At 38.9% G+C, this 26,190-nt stretch overlaps 1 protein-coding gene across 2 annotated transcripts in view; it reads left to right on the forward strand.

Moving 5' to 3' along the window:
- Window positions 1-26,190, forward strand: part of LOC103462363 (protein sidekick-1) — a 620,157-nt gene that overhangs the window by 537,686 nt on the left and 56,281 nt on the right. For both annotated transcript variants that reach the window (XM_017305208.1, XM_017305213.1), the window contains 7 exons: window positions 1,347-1,445; window positions 3,771-3,962; window positions 16,318-16,439; window positions 16,535-16,647; window positions 20,056-20,206; window positions 22,797-23,037; window positions 23,339-23,454. In XM_017305208.1, coding sequence (XP_017160697.1) covers window positions 1,347-1,445; window positions 3,771-3,962; window positions 16,318-16,439; window positions 16,535-16,647; window positions 20,056-20,206; window positions 22,797-23,037; window positions 23,339-23,454 — 1,034 coding nt within the window. The remainder of the gene's footprint in view (window positions 1-1,346; window positions 1,446-3,770; window positions 3,963-16,317; window positions 16,440-16,534; window positions 16,648-20,055; window positions 20,207-22,796; window positions 23,038-23,338; window positions 23,455-26,190) is intronic.

Below are 26,190 nucleotides of genomic sequence, written 5' to 3' on the forward strand. Positions count from 1 at the left end.
TGTTATGATCGATTAAATGCGCTGATACGTCATTGTGCTGCTAAACACATAACGCTGAGTGGAGTGGTGTACCGCTCCAAGATGGCCGCCCTAAATCTTGTCAGCGACAATAGGCGAGAGCGGTCCATGAGGCGTCTATTCTTATATTATGTCTATGGGTTCTATTTCCAAGCAGGGCCGTTTCCGGATTGTGGCGTGCCGGAAGGGAGTCACGTGATGACGTCGTGATGTCATCTGAACATATTGAGTGTTTTCTATTAAATTGAGTGTTGTATTTCTGATCACAAGTTTATTTATTTATATTTAGTTTTTTCCTCAATATTATTATTTCTAATTATTACTTTGTATACTTTAAGAGTTTACTTGAGTTATAATTGTTTTGTTTTTTTTGTTTGTTTTTTTTACTTGTTGGGCTTCCTGTGGGCGGAACCAGTGGCTATAAAGCAGGGCTCTGCACCACGGGGAAGTCAGTCTGTGGTTAGACTTCTGACAAGTCCCACAGAGGGTGATAGACTCTTTCACTGAAGGTACTGCTGTTTGTCTGTTTTTAACCTGCCTTGGACGTCCTTTGTATATATTCTGCACCTCTCCTCTGTTCACCAAGAACAAAGAGGACATTTTTGTTTGTCCATAATAGAACCTCGTCACATATATGTAATATTCCAATTTTCAATGTTATGTTTTTATTTGCCGTAAGCAGAAAATCAATATAATTAACATTTGTTCAAACATCTGTGAAATTAATCAATATAATGTATTTCACTTAGTGATATAGTTAGTGAAATAAATGGAGTTTGTTATTTGTTAAATGGATCTGTAAAATCTTCCCTGCCTTAGAAAAACACTCCCACACCACGATGCTGATGACAGCATCATGGTGTGGGAGTGTTTTTCTCATGTTTTCGTCACCATGTTTCGTCATGAGGATGGTGTTTTCAGGGTGTAAATCTTTTGCCACATCTAACTTTTTAAATATAAGTTTAATTTAGTTTACCTTTTTCCATGCTTAATGTTTCTCTTGTATGGCTTGAGCCCCACTGCAAACATGACTTCTAATGCGTCTAACGTTTTCTTTTTGACTCTTTTCCAAAAAACCAGAGTTGAGAAGTGCACAGCTAATAGATGTCCTATAAACCCATGTCGGAGATCTCTGAAGATTCTCCAGAGTTACCCCTCAAAAATGTGTTGCTTTGTTTTGTTCTTTTTCTGAAAATTCCAATAAAATAAAGTGGTTGTACAAAATGGTTTATGAATATGTTTGAAAAACATTGTAAGAGCTTTGGCTAGCTTATTGGTTGATGTAATGATTTGCAAGAATTTAATGTGTTTTCTGTTTCATTTTTCAGCGCCTGGACGTGTTCGCCACCTGAGCTTCACTGAAATCCTCGACACATCCCTTCGAGTGAGCTGGGCTGAGCCACAGGACAAGAATGGCATCATCACTGGTTAGAGCATTACATCTTGGCAGTGTATAATCACCAATCATATCTTCTATCTGCCTCCACGTCCCCTTCCATAATCAGAGAACTTTTATATTATTTGCCACTCTATCATGAGACAAGTTTCAGTAAGTTGTGACTATCTGTTCCCACAGGTAATTAATATGTGCAATAGAAGGAAAAAATATCGACAACTTTTCCAATTAAAACATATTTTTCTGAGGTGGAAATGTACGGTCCTGAAAATCTCTAATTGAAACAGGATTGTAAAGGCCCCTCTTCAAGAGTACCCTCTGTTAAGAGTTTCCTCCATATTCTCTGACATCAAAGACCCCCCTTTATCACTGACATTATGTTTGTGTACAACTGATTCATCATCAGCTAATCCCTTCCCTCTGCAGTTTGTCTTCCCACATTATTGCAAACATGCCGTCATCTCACACGTCTCAACAGCCAGGGTGTTGTTTGTGCGGCACATCGCTGAGCAGAAGAGCCTCCTCATTTATTTTTCCTCTGCTTCCCTGTGGGTCTGTCAGATGATGTTGCTGAGAAGCACAACAAGATGCTGGGAATTAATTATGTGTGTTAAGAGCGCATATGTATGTATAAGCTGGTTTTGGCATGTCCAACGTTCACCCCAGCAGAGGTTTTACAGTCAGCTTCCACACTCAGACAAATGGGAAAGTGTGTGCATTCAATCAAGGTCACCTTGCACATTTACTCTTTTCTTCTCAACCTGTTTTTCATCCAGAACCTGGTGAGCCCACAGATAGATGAGGGACCAGTTGCTCTCCTTAGGGCTTTCCACACAAGTGGCCTCATCACACACACATTTGAGTGTGGTGGAGTGTGATGCATGACTGTGAAGATGCAAAGGGACAGACAGGGATTTTGACTCTACTTACTCCTCCCACACTCCCTCCTCCTGCTGGGCTGTAATCCTCTCATTGCACAGCGGCTCACAAAAGCGTTCATACACCTTCAACTTTATCGTATATCTTCACGTTATAACTGTATATATATATATATATAGTGCATTAAATTGGTACTTTATATGACAACAAATCAAAGTAGTGCAGAATTACAAAGTTTAATGTTTTCTACAAATAAAAATAAGGAGCATTCCCACCAGCCCTGTTCGGTCCACTTTAATTGAACGTTAGTTTGTTTAACTAGAAGGTTTGCTTCATTTGGGGAGGTGTGAATGCATGATCAAACTCTAAACTGGACCAAAAAAAGCTCATTTTGGTCCACCTACAAACCAAGGTCTTGATTCGTTTAAAGTGACCTCTAGTGCAGTTTGAATACATATGTGAACGCCAAGCGGACCAGAGACGCTTCAAAAGCAGGAAGCAGACTACAGCATATGGTTATAAGGGAAATCTTACAACCACTAAACTGTGACACCACTCCATTTGTGCTTACATTTTGAAGGAAGTTGCGTTTATTGTCTTCTTTGGAGGTTTTTGTGTCATTTCCTTCAGTGGTTCTTGGTCCAGTGTCACCAATGGTGAGGGGAGTAGAGAGGTTTTTCAAAGGATTTGGGTCGTTTGACACAGAGCAGTGTGAATGCTACAGCTGAAAATGTAGCAGATGTTGCAATTTTGGTCCCCAATTAAACCAAACCTACGGGACTATCAGATTTTTCAAAACAAAAAAGCCAGCTGTGAATCTACATTGAGCCCCCTTTACTCTGAAATCCCTAAATCAAATACAGTGCACCCAACTATACTCGGAAGTCAACTCCTGTGCTTCATTTAATCTCAGTATGAATTCAGCTATTCTATGTGGGCCTCATAGTTTTCATAGAGAACATTGCTTGGACGTCAGCTTCATGAAGTCCAAGCAACAAAGCAGATAAGACAGGAATAAAGATGTGGGGAAGTTAAATGCGAGGTTAGGTTATAAAACGGTATCCTAACAACATGAACATTCCACCTAAACATAAAGACAACAGCTGAATTATCAGCAAATAATGTAAATTGGAGAGTGGTAGAAGAAAATGTGGAAAAGTAGCCAGTTTGTACTCCAACAACCTAATAGCATAGCAGCATAACGAGACAGTTCAGGACAACATAGCCCTCAGAAAGAGGCAGAGGCAGGGTATGTCTTCATATCAAAAGCTGATAGACCAAAATGCTTGCAACTGGAATTGCAGTGACTTGTTGGCTAAATACAAATTCATGCCACACAGTTTTGTGTGGCATAAATCTGTTAAAAATCTGTTAAAAAAAAAGCTTCCGGTGACTCCGGATATTTTTGTCTGTACATGACACCACATGTTTTTATGTATATTTATTAACCGAGCCTGCTTTCCAACCCCCCTGACAGGTTACATGCTGTGGTGGGAGGTGCCTAGTGTAAGGTCAAACCGAGTGGAGCGCTCCGTGTCCAACTCCACCCTGGAGTACCAGCTGACAGGCCTCACCTCAACCACTGCATACACCATTCAGGTGGCAGCGCTGACGGGTGCAGGACAGGGCGTGGTCATGTCTTCCACCGTATCCACCGGCGTCCCACCAGGTGCAGTAAATAAACAAGCAAACATGCGCGAGCCTGTAAAAGTGGATGTTAGAGTCAGTATTCTTGTGGTGTGTGTGTGCTCTTGCGTGTGGCTGTGTATGTTTGCGTGCGTGTGCGTGCGCATGTGTGTGTGCGTGTGTGTGTGTGCTTGAATGGCAAAGTAAATATGATTGATGAGCTCTCATGAAGCCGTTGTCATTCTTCAGGCTGATAAGTGGCTGTTTCTGTGCCTCCATGAATCATCACCCACACAGCCGACACACGCTTTCACATTCTCACTCAGACAAAAGTCTGCCATTTACTGCAACTCAGTCCTAGTCATTTTACTGTTTGTGTACTGTGTGCAAGGTTGCTTTTGTGGGCATGACAAGTTCATGGGACTGCCCAAGTTGCAGTTATCATTAGAGCTGATTAACTGCAGACAAAAGATGCAACAATTAATTGGGCAGGACATGAAACAATCAGAAGAAGGTTGGAAGAGAGCGAGGGGATGCCCAGATGGAAAATGCAAGTAAATGCAATTTTCTTAGAAGAGAGGACCAAAGTCTCTGACAAATGGACTGTGTGGCAGTTGCGAAGAATGGATGGGGGGAAAAAGCCAGTCCTCATGCAAGCAGAAATTTTGTCCCAATATTATCTAATGACTAATTTATGAGTAAAAGCAGAAAAAGTGAAAGCAAGATGGATACAGACAGTTCTTAGATTCAGAGGTTATTGATTAATTCATGAAAGCAAAAGAAAGAGAGAGAGAAGGATGAAGGATGGAATATTAGGAAAAATAACTAAAGAATGAACAGAGAGAGATGGGAGCAATACACCAAACATAGATTCCACTCTGGTTTACTTATTCATGAATTCATGGAGTTGAGAAAATTTTGTCATTCATCTAAGCCAGGCAGCTGATATCAACATTTTCAGATTATAACCTTTACAAGTTCACTGAATGAATTTGGAGAAGAGTGGTGACATTTGGGTGGAAAATTCTCTGGTGGTTCACACAAATGGTGCTCAGGTCAGAAGTTTACATACACTCAGGGTAGACATGAAGGCTATATTTGGTTTGAGCTTGAAATGATCTATTTTAAATGTTAACCTCGGTATTTTTGATGTCTTTATGGTCATTATCCATATAAGAAAAAAATATTTCCACTTGGCTTCTGTAGTCTGTTGTCACTGTGTAGTCCCTGTTTGCTTTATGGTAAACCACAGATTCTATTATCACTAAGGCTTTGGGAATTTCATTTGTGAGGCAATTTTCTTGCCTGAATGGACTAATAAACATCTAATAATTGACTGATATTCCATGATGTTTTTAGCAATAGTAACAGGGTTTCCACCAGAACACCTGCTAAGCCTGGTGGTAGGGGGGATATGGCAGCCCTCAAAGTTTTTGTACTAATAAATTTTAAAAGGGACGGTGCCCAGTTCAGTGTATCAACTTTAAACCCTATATGGTTGAGTAATTAACCATTTTTTCACTCATTTTTGCATTTTGTGGTGTACAAAAAGCAATGTCCTGAAATATTTGCCGAAATTCCAAACATTCAGTCTCGGTCTGTCTTGGTCTTGAAAGAACCGTTCTGCACTCCGTCCCTGGTAGCAATACTGGACTTGAACAGTTTTCAATTTAGGACTTGAAAGTTTGTGATCCTGGACCTTTTACCAAATTTTCTTGGACATTTAGGGCCTAATGATTCAAGCTTGAACTTCGTTGGGAACTCCAACAAAAAACATTGCAGGCGCAGGTGAATAATCAGTCCACTTTGAAAAATAAGTGGTTCAAAAGCATAACTAAAATAAAATTTAGAGCATTACTTCAAGCTTATGATGACTATGTGAGTATTTGACTAAAACAGTTGAATTCAGACTCAGTCAAGCAATAACTGAGTCACTTTACAACTTTCTGTTAAAGTGGAAAACCCATTTGATTTAGCTGTGTGAAGCTGACACCCCACCCACGTCAAAAAATCCAGCAAATAGTCTGAATGGTTAGTGCTCCGATTGTGCAGGTTTGTGCCGTTAAAATATTCGTTGATGTCATCGGCCAAAATTATAACTTTTAATATCTCAAAAACGAAAGCTGCGCAAACAAAAATTTTAACGTCAAAAACCTGCACAAACGGAGCACTAACGAACTTGCCCACTTTAGTTTGTTTTGGAGCAAGATGGGGTGATGGTGACGTCATCGGCGAAAATTATAACTTTTAATATCTCGAAAACAAAAGCTGCACAAACAAAAATTTTAACGGCACAAACCTGCACAAATGGAGCACTAACCATTCAGACTATTTGCTGGATTTTTTGACGTGGGTGGGGTGTCAGCTTCACACAGCTACTTGATTTTAGAAATGGCCTTTACAGATGTGTTAATGTCATGTTCAACAATAATGGCACTTCAGACTAAATCACTGGATTACCGTAAATCTTCAAACCTCAAGTGTTAATCAAACGCATCACAGAAAAGTGCTTCTGCTGTCTTTGTTGTGTTGGACTTGGGCTGCTGAGTGCAGACTAGATTGCGTTTTTCAGTTTTATTGACAGAAGCAAGCTGTCAAGTGTTTGATTCATTAGCACTAGATTTTAAAAACTGTTGTCATACATGGCGCTTGTATAACTAATGCCAATTTCATTCAGCAGCTGTCAGTTGTCTGTTCGGGGGACTTGCTGTAAATTATAGGTGGCAATTGAAAGTCTGACATCTAAAAACCATTTATATGAATATTTAGCTGTGGCTGAATTGTGCATATGAAAGAGCTTATTGATGCTGTGCAATTTATTCCCGGTTATAAAAAGCACAGTGTGGAGGAAATAATTGTTCCCATGTTGTTGTTGTTGTTGTTGTTGTTCTGCCCCAGCCTCAAAGCAGCTTTCAGTTTTAATGTGACAGAAGCAGCAATTCAGTGTGCAGTCGATGCTTTTTTATCAGCAGTGTCAATGAACAAGCGTGTGTTACATCAGTGAGGCTATTGTCACATTTTTTTTAGCTAAATCTGTTTCCAATTATTCTCTCCTCCTGTTATTGATACCTTGAAGCTTGACGTTCAGGTGTTTACTATTTTTCTACTGGGGATAGCAGGTGTTGCTTAATTGTGTTTCCTGACAGCTAGTTCAAAAAAGAAGCTTTTCATATTCTGTGTTTATAGGTTTGAGTTTTTTTACCTTAGAAATACTATTTCTAATCCGTGTTCATGTCCTGGGATTGCTCAAAGGTCACCCTATCCCCTTTACCTGCACAATCTTCGGTAACACTTTATTTGAAGGGGGGTGAATAAGACTGTCAAGACACTGTCATAAACATGACATAACACCTGTCATGAATATCAATAAGTCTTCATGAATATTTATGACTGTTGTCATAAAGTGTCATTCGGTAAATAACTTTTAATACAAAGTTGACATTATTCAAAATGTCTTCATTATGACAACTTGTCATTAATCTCGCCAAAAATGTCTTTGTTATGACAACTTGTCATTAACCTCGCCAAAAATGTCTTCGCTATGACAACTTGTCATTAACCTCACCAAAAATGTCTTTTTTATGACAACTTGTCATTATCCACGAAATCATGATCTAACATAAATTTGTCATAATAGTAGTCAAAATGATTTAATTATTACACTAGCAAAAGCTTTAACAAAACAATGATTAATATTTCCACTCCCTGAAATAAAGCAAAACAAATAGGACAAGCAATAAAGATTTCACTAAGCTTTATTACACTGTCAAATGATTTAATAACAGACTCATTAACAATTTCTTTTACATCAACTAAAGTGGAACAAGTAGCAACAGTTATGAAGATGTCTTTAAGTGTCATTAATATTAACTTTTACCTCAAGTAAAGTGAAACAAGTAGCAACAGTTATGAAGATGTCATTAAGTGTCATCAATATTAACTTTTACCTCAAATAAAGTGAAACAAGTAACAACAGTTATCAAGATGTCATGAAGTGTCATTACAGTGTCATTAATATTAGCTCTTATCTCAAGTAAAGTGACACAAGTAACAACAGTTATGAAGATGTCATTTAGTGTCACTATAGTGTCATTAATATTAACTCTTACCTCAAGTAAAGTGAAACAAGTAGCAACAATTTTAAAGATGTAATTTAGTATTACAGTGTCAAATGCTATGCTAACAGAGTCATTGATATTAAGTCTTGCCTCAAATGAAGTGAAACATACTGGACTGATATTAAAATGTCATGGTCTACTGAATCAAAGGCAGCAGTTAGGTCAAGTAAAATCAGAACAACATGGTTACCAGAATCACATGCAAGAAGGATGTCATTAAAAACTCTTATTAAAGCAGATTCTGTGCTATGGAGAGTTTTAAAACCTGACTGGAAAACGTCCAGAATGCCATTGTCATCTAAAAACAGTTTCAGCTGAAAGTACACAATTTTTTCTAAAACCTTAGAAAGAAAAGGCAGCTTCAAAATAGGCCAATAATTAGCCAGAACAGTAGGATTGAGGCCAGGATTTTTAAGCAGTGGCTGCACTACTGTTTGTTTAAAACTAGCATGGATCACACCTGAGGACAGACTGCTATTTATAATTGCAAGAACAGACTGCCCTATGCTAGATAAAATATTTTTTTAAAATCTTGGAGGGACAGGATCACGGGGGGAACCTGATGGCTTAATGTGGCCAACCACGTCCTCTAAAAGTGAGACAGTCACAAGCTCAAACTGAGTGAAAGCAGCAGAGCAAGGGACCGAAACAGAGGGGTCAGAGTCAGGAGCTGTGATAAGAGCCCTGGTACTACCAACCTTTTCAATAAAGAAACGCAGAAAATTATCACACATCAGGAGAAGCTTCCAAACAGGCATTCTGTGGAATATTAAGCACAGAGTCAATGGTGTTAAATAAAACACGTGGGTTATGGCTGTTTGAGAAAAATATATTTGCCAAATATTCCCTTTTTGCCTCTTTAACCGTGCTCTGGTAGAGACGCCAACAGTCTTTTAAAATCTGAAAAGTAACCTGCAATTTATCCTTTTTCCACTTGCGTTCAACACAACGACATTCCTTCCTTACAGCACGAGTTCTGTTATTAAACCAAGGCTCAGGTTTAATCCTTGGATGCTTGGTTTTTAATGGAGCAACCGAGTCCAGGATAGTTTGACAGGAAGAAAAGAACCAGGACTAGAGCTCTTCTGTATCAGAGTGGAGGAAGTCAGATGATCCACAGAGCTGAAGAAAAGCAGTAGAGAACTGAGTGGCAGTGGAAGGGTTAATAATCTGACAGCGCCGAACAGCAGTGCGAATTTTGACTGCAGTAGGTATCAAACTAACACTGAATAAAACAGTCAGGTGATTCGAGAACACAGTCACAGATTTCCAGGTTAGTCACAGGCAGACCGCAGGAAATAACCAGGTCCAGTGTGTGTCCGTGCTCATGTGTGGGGCCGGATACAGCCTGTACCAGGTTAAAGGAGTCCAGAAGGCTTAAAAAGTCCTTTACCAGAAGCTTATCAGGACAACACACGTGTATATTGAAATCTCCAACAATAAGAACATGTTCATAGTTAGTTATAATTCCAGCTAAAAAGTCAGAGAAGTTGCTTAAAAAATCGTTATTATATTTGGGGGGCCGGTAGACGACAGCACAGAAAACTGGGATTACGTGTCTCATCTCAAATGACGTAAACTCAAAGCTGGAGAAAGACGTCTGTAGAAAACACTGCTTACATTTGTAGTCCTGTTTGTAAACAGTTGCTGTGCCTTCCCCTCTCCCCGAAGCCCGTGGTGAATTAAAATAAGAACAATCTGCTGGTAAAAGCTCAGATATTGCACTGGACTCACCAACACTCAACCACGTCTCAGTCACACACAGAAAATCTAGATTTTGGTAACTAAAAAAGTCCCGAAGAATAAAAGTTTTATTCGCAGGCGACCTGGCGTTTATCAGGCCAATCCTGACAGGAACTGGATCATGGGCTTCAACAGGTCGGGAAACCCGGCACAGCGGTCTCGGGTTTTGGAGACACTGTCTGCGCATGTTGAGCCGGGAAGGGCAGGGGCGGCGGTGTAGAGGGGCTTCAACGCCGACCACGGGCACCAAGCAGACATCAACGGGATCCAAGAAACGCCGACGCACCCAAGAGCCTAGAAATGATCTATGCGATGATCAGGTAAAAGCAGAACAGTGTGTCAGATAAAACTTCAGCTTCACCAGCCGGCTGCTTCTTCTACCGCGACGACGATTACGTCTCCACTGTGAAAGCAGCGCAGGAACCCGGAACAGGTGACTCGGAATCTCCGACAGAAGCGGGGGCAAGGATTGTTGGCCAGCAACATCGAATAACATCATATCCTGGACCAAAGGTTGGAGGTTTAGTAGTGTGTTGCGATCAGACTCCAGCAGAGATTCAGTTCCGTAGATGACACAGGTCAGAAACAGTATAAACATCAGTAGACGTGAGAATGACAGACGAGCAGCCACACACACCGGCGCCATCTTGTCAATCAATTAGTCCGTTGATTTTGCGTGAAATTTTTAGCAAAACACTGATTCTTACAAGTAAAACCATATTAATAAGTATTTTTGCTTTGTGTCTTATTCAATTACAAAATCCTTATTTCATGCATTGAAATAAGGAGTAGTCTGAACTATTTTATAAATCTGCAGGCTGGAAACTTACTCATCTTTTTCAGGAAGCCTGTTGTTCCTATTTCATGGTTTGGTAAGTCTCTCTCTGCCTCACTATGATTTCTTATGATTAAATACAAGAAGAAATAGAATTAAAGCAAAGTTTGCATGAGACAAAACACAACAAATACAACCTGATTGATTTTATTGAAGTTTGAGTCTACCGTTGGGTCCAGATGTTACTTTGCGTTATTAATTTTCAATGTAACTTCATGTATTGTTACTGTTGAACTAAAATCTCCAGCATGGGGAAATGGGATGAGCTCAGGTTTTCTTGACAACGTGAAGCGGACCTCCAGGGCATTCTGGGTAAACATAAGCAAAACAGTCAAGCTGGTCTCATGTTGAGCAGATTGTTGAAGAGTTGAAGATTGTTTGCAAACATTTGCAAAAGAAAACCACTAAGCCACTAAAATCTGACACTGCTCCATTTTTATTAAAATTTTGTTAAAAAGGAAGGTACCCTTAATGGCATGTTTAGATGTTTTTGTGTCGTTTCCTACAATGGTTCTTGGTGCAGCGCCACCACAGGTGAGGGGGTAAACAGGTGGCAATTTTGGTCCCCAATTGAACTGAGCCTACCAGACCATCAGTAGATTTTAGTATGTTCCCTGTTTACACCATTCTGGAAACTTTGTCGACTAGACAGAATTTCTCTATGGCAACCAAATTCCTGGACCCTCTCACAACCTCATTCACTCCCACTACTTTTCTGTAAGATCTAGGTTTAGGGCCCCACTCACACTGAAAAGCATTTTTGCAAAACGGGGTGTCAGTTTCAAAGACATCTGAGTCCACACCGGACCATTTCCAGAAAGGGTTTTATTCTCTTAGAAACACATGCAACAGTCCATAATGCTGTTTTTACTCCCTCAGGCCAATAAGTGGCTCTAAACATGAAGTATGCGACACAAGAATTGCAAGCAACAAAGCGAGAATAGAGTTGTGTAAGTGACGACAAAGTTGAGCTTCTTCATGTCATGTTGAATTGTTATGTGCGACACATATGAGGCATATGACATGAAGAAGCTCAACTTTGTCAGGTTATAGGTAAGCGTTTTCTCAAAAAAATGAATTTTCATTCTAGAATCAGTATGAAAAAATGCTTATTAAGTGGATGACGTTGAAGAAAGTTGCTCATGTGTCTGGTGAGCCATTCCTGTATTTTGGATTGTTATCCCACTAAATAATGAGACATTTGTAGTTTTCTTTTAAAGGCTTCTGTTCTGTACTTTAAAAATCCTTGTTTTTCAAACAGTTCATGATGCGATACACTCTAACAACATTCCAAGACCCTTTGGAAGTGAAACAGACCCACAGCATTTCAGTTCCTCTACCATACTTAACAGTGTGAGTCAGATGCTTTTCCATCTCTTTCTTCCTGGCATTACTCTAAAAACATAAGTTGTCATTCAGCGTAATACTCCAGAAACAGAAACACTTGAATTAATAGTTAGAAGCTTCTAGAGACTGCTGGTTCCCTTCCAAAGAAACCATGTTAGTCATTTTAGACCCCAATTCTAATGAAAACATTTGATGAGCTGAAGAGAAAAGTGCATAAGAAATCCAACAGTCTGTATGCCCTGCCTTAGGAAGTATTATGGGCAATGAGTGAGTCCTGCCCTACTGGCAAATAGGGCCTCTGCAAAATATAGTATTAGTAGGACTGCCAGGAATTTAGCAACCAGAGACATTTTGCTCTGCTGAATAAGTGTACTCAGATTACAGTTTTTCCTCTAAAATGTTCAATGTGAGATGATGCTGCTGCAAAAAAAGATTAATTCAAGATTGTTCAGTCATTGTTCCCAGGGGACCCAACAAATGTTCATGACTGTATATCAGTGGTCCCCAAGCTACGGCCCGCCTCCACATTTGGTCCGGCCCCCTGAACAATACCAGAGAGCATTCAGATTTTTTTTTCATATATTGTATTTTCCGGTTTATATGTATATGTATATATAGGGGGCTCTTTGGCAGGAGTTGTGTCCTGTAAACTGTTCTGTTTTGCATGGCGCATTTTTAGGGAACTGCTTGACTTTTATGTTATTTAATCAGTACGGTTGTTTGCTAGCGGTAGAGCAGATGAACACACGTGTTTGTTATGAATGCCGCATTCCAGGTTGAATTCTTCGAAGCAATGCCTGTAAGTAGCAACTTATACTTCAAAACGAGCCTTTAAAGTTACTTTCCCTCAATGGAATATATACTAGTCAGTCCCAGTGACTGTTTCACTAACGGTTTTTGCCCATGTGCTTTCTGGGTAAAAATCAATCTAGAAACGCTCTTCTGACTGCTCTTCAGATTTATCTTTTGTCAAGGTCTTGTATTGTTGACCTTGGAAAAAAAATACATGAATTGCTCTGACACAGCAGAAAGAAATAGACATAAGTGTAAATCCTTTACTTAAAATGAACTTTCTAAATTTGAATTTCCTGTGTCAAGAAGATGGACTCATTTAAAGAAAAAAGTGCTTGTGGTAATTTCTGTCTTTATTTCTGCTCCAAGCGTTTATATGCTGAACTCATAATTGGGAACACTATTTCCTATTTTTGCCTTTTATCCGTTGTAGTAAAAGTCTATTGGAAATAAGAAGCATCACAGTTCTAACTAAAGTTATCAAAGCAATACATTTTAAATATGTATTGTGTGTCTGACACTCAGTATCAGACACACACTAGATCCTGAGTGTGTGTCTGAGATTGCTTTTGACCCAAACATAGGCATCAGCCAAGCTGATGCCAAGCTGTACTGTTTTAACCACTAGAGTAGTCACACATGGAGGGCAGCACTAAGACTGGCTAAATATTGTAGAATTACATGTTAACAAAAAAATGTCCTGATTAGCATAGATACATAAAGATAGCACCCTTGTGGCCCAATATTGATAATTTATCTGCAAAAAAGTTGATTAGGGTTTAGTTACTGTTTAAGCAACGCTAAAAGTATGACATTTTAGCATCATACCTTTATGACTTTAAAGTGTCATAAAGGTGTAACACTTTAAGTTAATTTTAAAAGGTCATCAAAATGCATATAATCTGCAACCTCCTAGACCAAAAAAACTAAGGTTACTTGTTTAAATATTAGCTTCATGGATATGAACAGCCCAATGATGCATTCAGTCTGTGCTCCCCTATTGAGATGTGCTCTATTCTACTCAGTACAAATAAACTAGGAAACTCACAGCTCTGATGGCCACAAAATAACAAAGCAACGAAACCAACCCTGTGCTTCCACTGTTATGCTCTATGTAGGTATAAGGGCATTGTACTCTAATGTGGCTAATGATAACGCTGAAAAATGGTGGAGTCAGAGTGAGGCTGACAATTAGGGCAGAAAAACATTGCTGCTGTAAGTGATTGTGAAGGTAACAACATTCAAAATGACCACACACACACAGATGTTGAGCAGGGTTGTTGCTGAACACATCTCCATGGATTTCTGTTTACACTGTTAAAAATGTTTAGTATGCTTCAGATAGTTTGCTGCACTTTATTAAAATTTTGTATTTTCCCAATTATTGATTTTGGCTTAAATAAGAAAGTTAAAATATTGTCATACTGTAATTTATTTAATTTTTTACTCTCAGCAGGTAACAAACGTGGTATGGAATTTAAAATTTTATTATCCAGACAAACCTAGTTCTTCTGACAACATTTGCTGCTTTTAACACCTTTGTTTTCTAGCGCAACTTAAAAGAAGTTGTACAGAAAATGTTATTTTTGAAGCGTATTTCTTTTATTGTACCCTGCTGAAATAATCTGTCATGCTGTGATGCTTCTGTCCTTTTCTTCTTGAGCAAAATGATGGCCTCTGTAAATAAAGTGTTTTGCATTTGTATGCAACAGTACCGAGAAGCAGAGGTGTTTTTTTTATCTCGATGGATCTGTGAGCACTTACTGAAATGTTTCAATTGCAGTACACCAACTTCTTTTTTCATAATGAAGGAAATGCATCCACAGGTTTTGGTCCAGTAATATTTTATATGCCAGTAAAAGTATATAACCTTCACGAGTGGAAAGGGAGTTTCAGGTTAACAGCTACATTTTTTGAGTTTCTTTGCAGCTTTGTGTAAAAGCTATACGTCTCAATAAAAAACATCCTGGAAAATATGAATTTGCTTCAGCAAATCAGATCAAAATATGAAACTGATGAGAGTTCATTACTCAGAGGGGGTTATATTAATATGCATTTATGTTATTTAGATGACTATCAGAACCTTATATTTTTAGTTTATCAGAAAATGGAAATATTACATAAAGCCAATAAAGATTTTTTACAGACATTAAATGTAACCTACGAAGCATTCTACATATCAAGGCTGTGACTATATTTCGGGAAAGTTGTGAGGACCCCAGCTTCTATTAATATTCTGGAAACCCATAATCGCCACCACCTGTTCTAAGATAAGTGGAAGACAACTATTCTTGCACTTATCTATTCTCCCACAGGGTGGGAACTTGGAAGCTTCCCACCCTGTCTGTAGTGCCAATACCTGGTGTTCTAGCTGTGGTATTGGACTTGATATAACGGGAACCTTGTCTGACCTAAACCCCAAAGAGAATCTTGGAGGTATTGTGAAGGAGAAAATGAGAGACAGTTGATTCCTTCACGTATAGGTGGTGTAATAGGAGCTAATTGTAAGCAGGTAGCTGGCAGGGAATTTCTTAAAAACTGAAAATCAAAGTTTAAAAAATGTTAGGCAACATGAAGACAATGCTAGAACAGGAAGTCCCGGCAACAGACAGAGTCCATCAAGGAATAGTTGAAACAGGGACCTCAAATATGGGTAGATGATTACTTGAGTGGAAACAGGTGAGACTGATTAACTGAAAGTAGAACAACATTAGAGGAGGGTAAGGGGTGAGTGGAGAAATGGCAAAACACAAGGAGAAGAAAATAGTAAACCAGGAAAAGTTATAGGATCAAAAAAGGAATTCCAGATAACACAAGACATAAGGCAATTTGGATGATGAAAATAAAACAGCAACAACAAAAAAAAAAAAACCCCAGAATCAACCCTAACATATGAAAAACCTAAATTACAGAACAATAGTTTTAAATGAGCATACTCATGACTGGAGCCAACAGTGAAGTTCAGCCAAAGTTAAATGAATCTGCCATTACACCACCAACTGCACCACAAGCTGATCACCTCCCTACTACACTGCACTGATGCAGGAATTCATGCAAAAGGAACATGACCATTTACCATACAGTACATGGTCGTTTCTGGTGCAGACATTGCTTTCTTTTTATTGGTCTTCTGTGAAGTATAGTTAAGTCAAGTTTATTTATAAAGCACATTTCAGCAACAAGGCAGTTCAAAGAGCTTTGCACCATAAAACATAATATAATGCCTAATTACGAAACGGGTAACAAATATTATTTCGTCGAAATGCCACCATCAAAATTCTAAAGCATCATATTCTTCAAATTTATCGATCAGCATTCCAGTTATTATGAATCAAAGGCAACTCTACACAGGTGAGGGTTTATCTGTAATGTGAAGGAACTCTAACATTCTTGGGTAATTTTTAACTCTAAGCCATAATAAAACATCATTCATAAAGATAAAATAAATCATTTGAAATTACACATTACTGTGTGTAATGGCTGCATACAGTTCAGAAGTCTAACTTTTTAAATTGAATTTCTGGAAAAAATTATATTTTGGTGATATTCCATTCTGTTTGCAGAACTTCCTGGTGCTCCCTCCAACCTGGTCATCTCTAACATCAGTCCTCGGACAGCGACGCTCAGGTTCCGCCCTGGTTCTGATGGCAAAACCGTCATATCCAGATGGATCGTTGAAGGACAGGTGTGTTTGTGCTGAGAGTGCACTTTAGTGGTTACCGTCAATGGCAAAACACAACAGGAGGAGACCTGTTCTGCAACATGCTCCATATTTAACAGGTGGTGAAGGAGGATGGGAGGGAGGAGGCATGGACGGTCGTTTACCAGAAAGACAACGAGCCGAATGCAGACAAGCTGGAGATCCCCAGCCTCACTCCCTTCACTCAGTACAGGTGAGCAGCAAACACACAGAGCACGTCTGAGCACTTTCACAGGCTCACACATCAGCGTGTGCACATGCTCCAGCTTACACAAATCTCACTCTTCTGCGGTTTCTGCAGTATCGCAGGGCTCAGGTGAAGTTCGATAAATCACACAGGCACACAGAGAGACGGTTCCATCTGAGACTTTTCTGTTTGTCAGCACCTTCACAGCTGCAGCATGCAGATCCTTATTACCCTCTTGCAAACTAGCTATAGGAGAGGGGAGGGGGAAATAAGAGGCATAAGGTAGCGGAGGGGAGAGGAATGCTGATGAGAAAGTTGGAACGGCAGCAGAAGGCATTAAACTGCAGGATGAGCGGAGAATAAGAGGCAAGGAGAAGAGGAGAGAATCTGTTCTCTCTTTGATAAGCAGCTCTTCTCTCATTTTCCTTAAGTCCGCTTGATATGAATGTCCCCTCAACCTAATATTCAGGATTCATACAAAGTGTGGAAAAATATGGAGCTTGTTTTTCTGATTCTGGATTATAATGGAGAAATATTCTTATTTCCAGACTTTGTCTTGTTCTATTGTTTAAAAATTTGTCCTTCCATCCATCTGGAAATATCTGTCAAAAATATATGATGAACTTTTCTGGTTTTAGTTTTGTTTATGGCTCTTTAAAATGTTAATTTTGATTAATTAACACATATCTTAACACAATTAATTACTTTTTTACATACAAAAGTCCTTTGTGTATTTATGATACGCAACATATCCGTATCCCTAAGCAAATGGATTAATGACAAAGCTGCTTCTCCTGGTCCACTGGCAGCAGCGACACCAGAGTATTATGAGCTTTATAAGGTGTTCAAAAGAAACTTTGATCCAACAAATACTATTATAGCTAAGTCACAGGAGTGCGCCTCTGAACCTCCTTGATCCAACTTTTGATCAGCTAAACAACGAACGAAAACTGTAAAAATTTGAATCGATGATCATCACCACTGCTTGGTGGGGCATCAGCAGGGGGGCAGGCCGTTTGCAGGAGGCTCTTAAGAACGTGCATGCTCATTTTGATTAATTAATTACAAACCCTACGATTAACTTGTTTAAAAGTTTTAATCGAGTCCTACAACTAGTTTTAGTTTTAAAATTTTATCAGCGAATTCTGTAAATGTAACTTTTCAGAAGTTTAATATTTTGATATGAAAATATGTTCGAAGCTAACACAGCTCTCATTGTCACAGAGCCACTGGGACGCTAGATGAAGCGTTGCACTTGTCTGTATTTCTCGTTTCTTCTTCCATCCTGCTTTCACTTGTTCCCCATCACTTTGACAATAACTCATAGATGTAGTCTCTTAGGCAAACTCTGCCAATCACACATTTCATAAGTCACAGCCACACCGAAGCATGGCTGCATTTAGAAGCAGAAAAAGCAACAAACTCTCTCTCATGAATGTTTTTGTGTTTACAAGTCTACATGTTTAGACATAGCTGTTTTACTGACTCACTACTTGCTGCTCTCAGACAACTAAAGAAGTTCTTATGAAGAGCTCCAGATGTTGATTTTTACTGTTCAATAATTTAATAGTGAAAACATTTCTAAAGTTTGACACTATGCCTAACTTTTAAAGATTTCAAATCAGGCTTTCCTTTTACTGATCTTGTCAGAGAGGTAAGGTAAAATATTTACAACCTTTTCTGACACTTTTACCAGTCAGTAAACCACCGTGTTGGAGAAACATAGGAATTTGTTGGGATTCCTTTATACAGTTTCAATAATGAGTGCCTCTGTCACGAGGTTGTGTAGGTTGTTTGAGTAAAATTGCTGTGTTTAATCTACTACAATAGAACAATGCTAGGGCTGTTGTAAACGATTATTTAGTAATCGAGTGTTCTATTAATTATTCTGACAAATAACTGAGTAATCAAATAAGAATTTGATAAAATAAAATATTGGAAAATTCTACCATAACAGCAGTATTAATACAGGATATCAACATTGGCCCAAATTTTCATATTTGTTCATCCCTACAATTACTTTTCTATACTTTAGAAAATTAACCTGTAACAATAATAACTCACTTTTTAAATTAACCTGGACAAAAAATATACAAAAATCTGAAATTATATCCAATTTAATAATAAAGAGGCAGGCTCACAAAGACACTTATGAGAAAATTGTATACTCCAGTTTATCGTTTACATATCCATCCTCTATCAATTTAATAGGTGAACTCTCACTTTGCCCAGATATTCATAGCTTTTATGTCCATGTCCAGGATTTGGCTCCTTCATCACACACATAAACGCACAGAACTACATCTACCAGCTATGTACAGCCACAATGTGTTCTTCCACACATTTGGAGGGGATGATAAGAAATGTATTTTGCAGTTTGTCCGTAAAGCTACACTTATGCTAAGCATCAAATACAGAACTACCACCCGCTTTGTTCCATCTATCCGCTCCATCTGCATCTCCATCTGCATAACTCCTGTTCACTGTTCCCCACCTTTTGCTCTGAACCAGCCACAGGCAGCTGCTCCAGGAGGAGAAAGGCTGTCGTATACCATGCATTGCGCCAGTCAGTTTAAGTATGCTTTTAGGTCCCTAGGAAAACAATAAAAATCCAGTAATTTCCGAACTTGAAAATTGGATGTTATACTGCTAGCACTATCTTCAGTCAACAACTCATAGGCGGAAGTGAGAGCATTGCACAACACATATAATCACCGGCCGGAACATGGTGTGCTAAATAATAAAACATAATTTAATGAAGCTTCGAGGCAGGTAATTTTCAATGAGGAATTTTAATAATCGAAGTATTCGAATCATTCAAACCAGATACATTTGGGCCCAGCACGGTCGGTCCAAACTGCTGAAATCTGTTCTTATTATTGCAGTTGCTTGACAAAAATCAGATCATTACTGCCCTCAGCCTCATATCGTCCACTCCATCTGTTGAGTGATTTGTCAGAATTTTCTTATTTGTAATCTATTAAGATTAGGCCCTTTGAATTCTGCAAGTTTGATCCCAATATATGCATACTGGTCAGAATGGGAGCACATACAGCAGGTGTGAGAGAACTGATACTTCATAAAATTCCCTTTGAAAATAGAATTCAGTTCCTCACATCTACACCCACATTTTTCATTATATTACTGTTGTGCTGCAAGATAGGAAACAGTTTTACAACAGCTTTAATAACAATCAAATTCTGAATCTATGACTGTATCTGCAAGGAGCCTGATCAGGACAATGTATTCTTTGGAATAGGGAGCATTGGCTTTTTGTTACTGGTGAGATTTTCTGGGTGAATCCAGAGCAACAGATGATTGCAACACTTGAAGAAGCTTGTTGCTAACTCACTGGAACAGACTGATTTTTACATGAAACTGTTGTGTTTAAATTTTAATTTTTGTGGTCTCCAGGTTTAGGATGCAGCAGGTGAACATCGTTGGTTCCAGTTCAATGAGCGCCCCCTCTAGGCTGATTCAAACACTACAGGCTGCCCCTGACACCCACCCCTCCAACCTCAGCCTCGTGTCTGTGACACAGACCAGTCTACATTTTAGCTGGAAGGTACCAAAACACACATGGAACACACACATGCCAATTACATGCTTGACTCTGTAAACCATTAACCTTCATTCTGCTCCTTTAAAGTAATTTAAGTGGTGTTAATTTGACTGGAAGTTCTTTTCTTCCTTTTTTTGCAGGCTTGTGTTGCATCCTGCATCTTATTTTTTAGCATACTCACTGAGCAGCAGCAAGACTGAACTGGTTGAGCGGCTGACAGCCTATAATCATTGTCTCTCCTGGTTATCATTGCTCACACTAATCTGTCATGTTTCCCACTCACCATTTTGGACTGGAACCAGCACAAACTGCTATATAATGTTGTTCTCTAAGTCTTTCCTTTCTTTAGTTTTCTCCCTTCTCCCCTTCCCCCCATCTCTCTTTTACTCCCACCCCTCCACTCTTCTATTAAAACGTAAATGGAGAGCAGAGTATTTTTCCATTTAAGAGTTGGAGTGAGAAAAAGAGCCTGTCAAATCAGACACAGACACTGAGACAGTACAGACTACAAGTGCGGCATGCTAATGGGACTTCACCTGTCTGTTAGCGCCTTGCCTGAGCTATGCTGGTTTTCTGCTATAATGGAACCATCACAATGGTTTTAGCTAAGGCTATTATTCTAAGTGGCATATTAAGGGTGATAAAACTAATATGACATTTTGTATTATGGCTCCTAAATGCTAAGCTGTGCTAAATCACTGAGGTATTTAAAAATACTGGGTATCTCAAAGACTTTCACTCTGCACACCGTGGGATGGCTGCTATGTACATTGTTTGTGAAAATCGTCTGTCCGATTAGGTACCTACGCGGATAGTAACAACACCTACCTAAAGTGATTACAGGACAATTTCCTCCTGAAGTAATACATTAACAAGGGTTTGAGGTGATGCAGAGCAGTTGAAATGGCAGAGATGTAGTATGCAGGTAGGGATAAGAAAGTGGAAATGTGAAGCAGATTGGGATGTATCACTCGTAATATAAAGAGCATACAGTTTTCTCTGGTTGAAATTGTTTGGGGGATTCCAAGCCTGTTTCAGGTCACCCCATGAAAATCTCAATGAGATCTCAAGGTTTAATGTCCCAGAAATTTCTTCTTTCTCAGCCAGTCCTTATTTGATTTACTTATGTTTTGAGCCATTGACATGGCTCAATACATACCCAGTAGAAGGTCCACTTCTACTTCATTTTTAGATTATTACTACAACTTTCAACTTTTTTTGACATGCATGAGCTGGCCAGGAGCTTTTACCTCTTCACTGCATCGGTCCTTTCACAAAACAAATGGAGACTTCAAGAAGGTATTTTAATTGTGGCTTGAAGTGTTTTGTGAAAGGATCTTGCCAGGGGAAAACGAAAGTCCTATTGTGGGAGTGTTATTAATATCATGTGTTTATTTATTTAACCGTTCAAGAAAGCCAATGTCTTTTGAGGTAGAAGAAGAGGAGGCTGGAACAAAAATAAAATTAAAAATTCCCCAGATGGGGAATTTTTAATTTTGTTAAAATGTTTGATGTTTGTTAAAATAAACATCAAAAACCAATAAAAAACTTACAAACTTACAACTTACAAAACCATGATGCTCACACAATAAGCTATGAAGCAACCAGAGATAATTGGTTGCAAAGCCTAGCAGAGAGCAGCATATGTCTTTAAAATGATCTTTGATCCAAGCTTGAAAAGCTGCTTTGGAGATGAAAGTATCCAGTTTTGGGATTTTTTTTTTTTTACTTCATTTCAGTCTCTGGCTGCAGCAGACTGAAAAAATTAAATGCATGATACAGAAGTAGTTTTAGGAAGTGGTAGCAAAATCACATTTCAGATTGAGTTTATACAGAGGATAAGAAGGAATATGTATGGTTAAGTCCAGAATTATTTACAGATATGTTTAAAGAAATCTTTCAAGTTTTACCAACACGTTTCTTTTAACTGGAAGAGATATGAACATTTTGAAGAAGTCCAGCCAGAGTCTTGGCTTGAACCTGTGAGGGAGCCAAAGATTAGGCTGATTGTTAATGACATGTTGATAGCACATCAATGATAAAGCAACAAAATTACAAACATGCAAAAAACTGTTGGACCAGTTGGAAGAATGGTTTGTTTGTTTTAAGGACAATAAATATTTGTCAACTGATTATTTGCGAGTCTATTGATTGCATTTTAAAATAAAATTTTATTAAAAACTGATTAATAATTTTTCTTATCAAAAGGTATATGTTTTTATTTTGTTTCATTATCTTTTGAGAGATGCAGATCTAATTTATTTTCAGACACTAATCTTGAATCTAATTCTGTCAGTGGTATGAATAATTTTGAGCATAACTTTAGTACAGTCATCGTTAAAGGAACTGTCAAGCTGAAGAGTGCAGATAACAGAAATAATCTGTTTGGTCAATACTAAGATTAAGGATAAAATGCCATGTCTCAAATATTCCTGAAAACAAAATTGTGATCCTCTGAGCACATGCTTTCTTTCAGTCTGATGCAATCGGTTCTTATATTTTTTACAAGCTAGGCAACATTGCAATAACAAGTGAAGCTTAACACATCAGATTTGCTCTTTTCCTCAGTCTCTAACTGCTTTCTTTCTTTCAGCCTCTTCCACAGTCAGAGTACAACAGCAGTCCAGAGACTGTGGGCTACCGGATCCGTATTTGGAGGACAGATGGAGATGGGGAGGACAGAACTGAGGACATAAAGGGTGGAGTTGGAACCACTGAAGCCACAGTAGAGGGGCTAAGTCCCTGGACCCACTACCAGGTTCAGATCCAGGCCTCAAACTCCATAGGACCAGGACCATGGAGCCAAACGCTCGCAGCATGCACCGCAGAGTCTGGTACAAACAGAGAACTCATTCACTCCTGTTTTTAAGCGTTCAACTGAAATGAGTTTGACATATTACTTGCTGAGCATAAGAAGGCAGATGGATGAGAAATAGAGTGGTATAATTACTTTTCTGTGTCCTCCTCTCATTTTGCCACCTCTCTCTGGCCTTTACTCGCTCCCTCAATTTTACAGAGGGGAAGATTGATGGAGAGAGGTAGCGAGATGACTGAGGTAAAATCGAAGATTGGTTCAGAGAGTCAAGTGGCACTGAGCAGCGTATTTGTGCGCATGTTTCTTTGTCTGTTTTCCAGCTCCGTCTAGATCTCCGGAAAATGTAACCGCCGAGGCAGTGAGTTCCTCCAGGATCATGCTCACCTGGTCTGCTCTTCCTGAGGCACAAAGGAATGGAGTCATTATTGGGTATAAGGTGAATCAAAACTCTCAAGCAGCTACAGAGACTCTTGAACCAACCTTAATGTTTTCACTTGACCCCTCAGCCCATTATCACTTTTTCCAGCACATTCCACACAGTCACATCCACATAGACATTCACACAAAAATATCTGATACAGGCAGGAGGAACATGATGTAATATTCTGTAACTGTTCCAGTTAGTTCCTCCTCCACTATGGCTTTTTAAAAAGCACCATGCTGCAATAATTGTGTTTAGGGAATGTGCTGTATTAAGAAAAGCTTATTTTCCTTGATAACACAGCAGTGTTGAGGTAACTGGAAATGATCATGATTTGTTAATGCTGTCTTATAAGGATATAAGCCTTATAAGCCAATAAATTCACCTGTTATTACATTCATGACAAGTTATAATTTCTTGCTTAATGTCAAGTTGTCATAACGAAGACATTTTTGGTGAGGTTAATGTCAAGTTGTCATAAAAACATTTTCAATAAAGTCAACTTTGTATTAAAAGTGTCATGATTTACCAAATTACGCTTTATGAAAACAGTCATAAATATTCATGAAGACTTATTGATGATCATGACAGGTGTTTATGACAGTGTCATGTCAGTCTTATTCACCCCCTTCAAATAAAGTGTTACCGAAGATTCTCTGTAACTGAAATCTAGGAACTGCTGTTTGGCTTCTGCTGGGTCTTATCAAGTCTACCAGGAAATTTTCTGTCATAAATGCTTCTGCTGACAAGCTTTGGTGATCTTAATTTACTGCCCTGCACTGGCATCATTACCAAAATGTGGTTCAATGTCCATGGTGTTGCTGTGCTGGATTGGCCTGCCATTTGTCCTGACCTGAACCCCATAGAAAGTCTGTGGAGTATCGTCAAGAGGAGCATGAGAGACATCAGATCCAATAATGCAGATGTCCTAATCCAGTAAAACCTCAACATAGCGGGAATTTAGAATAACCAAACACGGATGACGATGTAGAAACAATAGTGATAGTTTGTGGTCTCATTTTAAGAGATAAAAGATGTAACAAAAAGAAAAGGCGGTGGATAAAAGACGACGGGAGCAGCCGCTCCATTTGCTGCACTATGATTTGGAGGTTAATATGTTTTTTCATTTTTAACTGAATTAACATAATAATGACCTTTAGATTTAATAATAAACATTTCCACGTATCATCTCCGATATCCACCGGACTCTCAGTTGTTTGGGATTCCCCTCTGTTCTTATGTCACCGCACTTTCTGATTGGCTACCTGTCACATCGGCACAAACGAAAATTTTTTCTGCACAAACGTTTGACACTAATTTTGTCTGATTTGAAGAAGGTGGGGGGCCTACTTCACTCAGGTCTTATCTGACTGTTCATCCTCCTCTCCTCTTGTGGCTTATACTCCAGTGCGTCTCATAGTTGGGAAAATATGGACTATAATCCTTCCTGGATTTTTTCTGTGAAGAACCCAGAAAAGGTTATTTGATTGTGCTTTCTGGAAAACAAAACATTTTTAGATTTAGGCACTCCTGCAATCGTCACACCTTTTCTGTTACAAACTGACTCCGGCCCCCACCAGAGAAGGGAAAAGTTATGTGGCCCTCACAGGAAAAAGTTTGGGGACCCCTGAAGGCAGCGATCAACCCCAACCCCTCATTCCACCTCAGACACAATGATCCACAGTGATCCATGCAAAAGGAGGTCAACCAAGCACTGAAAATACATTTCAGAATCCTGACATTTCTTTTTAAAATATCCAGTTTTAACGATCGTATGTATTAATTCTAATTTTCTGAGATACTGAATTTTGGACTGTAAGTCAGAATAATCATACTGTCGAGAAATATAGGCTTAAAATATTTTACATGTTCTGAATAACATGAGTCGTCCTTTCTGAAATGAGTGACAAAGCATATTGAACTTTTCAGGATATTATAAGGATATTATGCAGATATGACAGTTCCACTTTTTCAAATGCTTTTATCTGAAGTGCTTAATGATGGTATTATTATTAGGCCTGAGCAGCTAAGCACTGCGAAGGCCTATTGTAATTATCATTATTATTATTAGGCCCGAGCAGCTAAGCGCTGCGAAGGCCTATTGTAATCGCAGGATTTCTTATTCTTGTTTTTATTATATTTCCATCTCTTCGCGGGGCTGTTTGGGGGCTTTATCATATTCAAAAACTCACCAAACTTCACCCAAAATTGTCCCCCGACAAAAATTTTCGGATTCTGGTGGAATCCGAAGTGGGGGTGGCCAAACGGCTCTACAGCTCATTGATGTTGTATCTGGGTGAACTCGTCCTAGAGCTTTCCGGATCCAGGCTTCAAACTCAGTCAGCACAGTCTTGAGGCATTGAGGGTCAAAAGTTAGCAAAGAAATGTTCCTATGTCAAAGCATGTGGGCGTGGCCAAGCCTCAAATATGGCCAGTCTCCATGAAACATGAAGGCTGGGGGAACTGTCAACGGTGGCGAGAGAGTGGTGGTGCAGGAACCCTCATGGTGGCAAATAGGCCGGAGCGGCGCTTGGCTGCGAGGGCCTCCAACGCTGCTTGTGGCTTTATTATTGTTGTTATTATTATTGTTGTTTTAGCTTTAGCCAAAAAAAAAATTTATTCCTTCTGTGGCATCTTGAAATCTCCAGAAAAATAATATTTTGATAACCTTTAATAGTCATGCTCAAAAAAGTTGATTGAATCCCCTATCATTTGTATCATATATAGTTCTTTGTACTGTATATATATATA

This window comes from Poecilia reticulata, linkage group LG1 (genome assembly GCF_000633615.1).
Source record: "Poecilia reticulata strain Guanapo linkage group LG1, Guppy_female_1.0+MT, whole genome shotgun sequence".
Taxonomy (NCBI): Eukaryota; Metazoa; Chordata; class Actinopteri; order Cyprinodontiformes; family Poeciliidae; genus Poecilia; species Poecilia reticulata.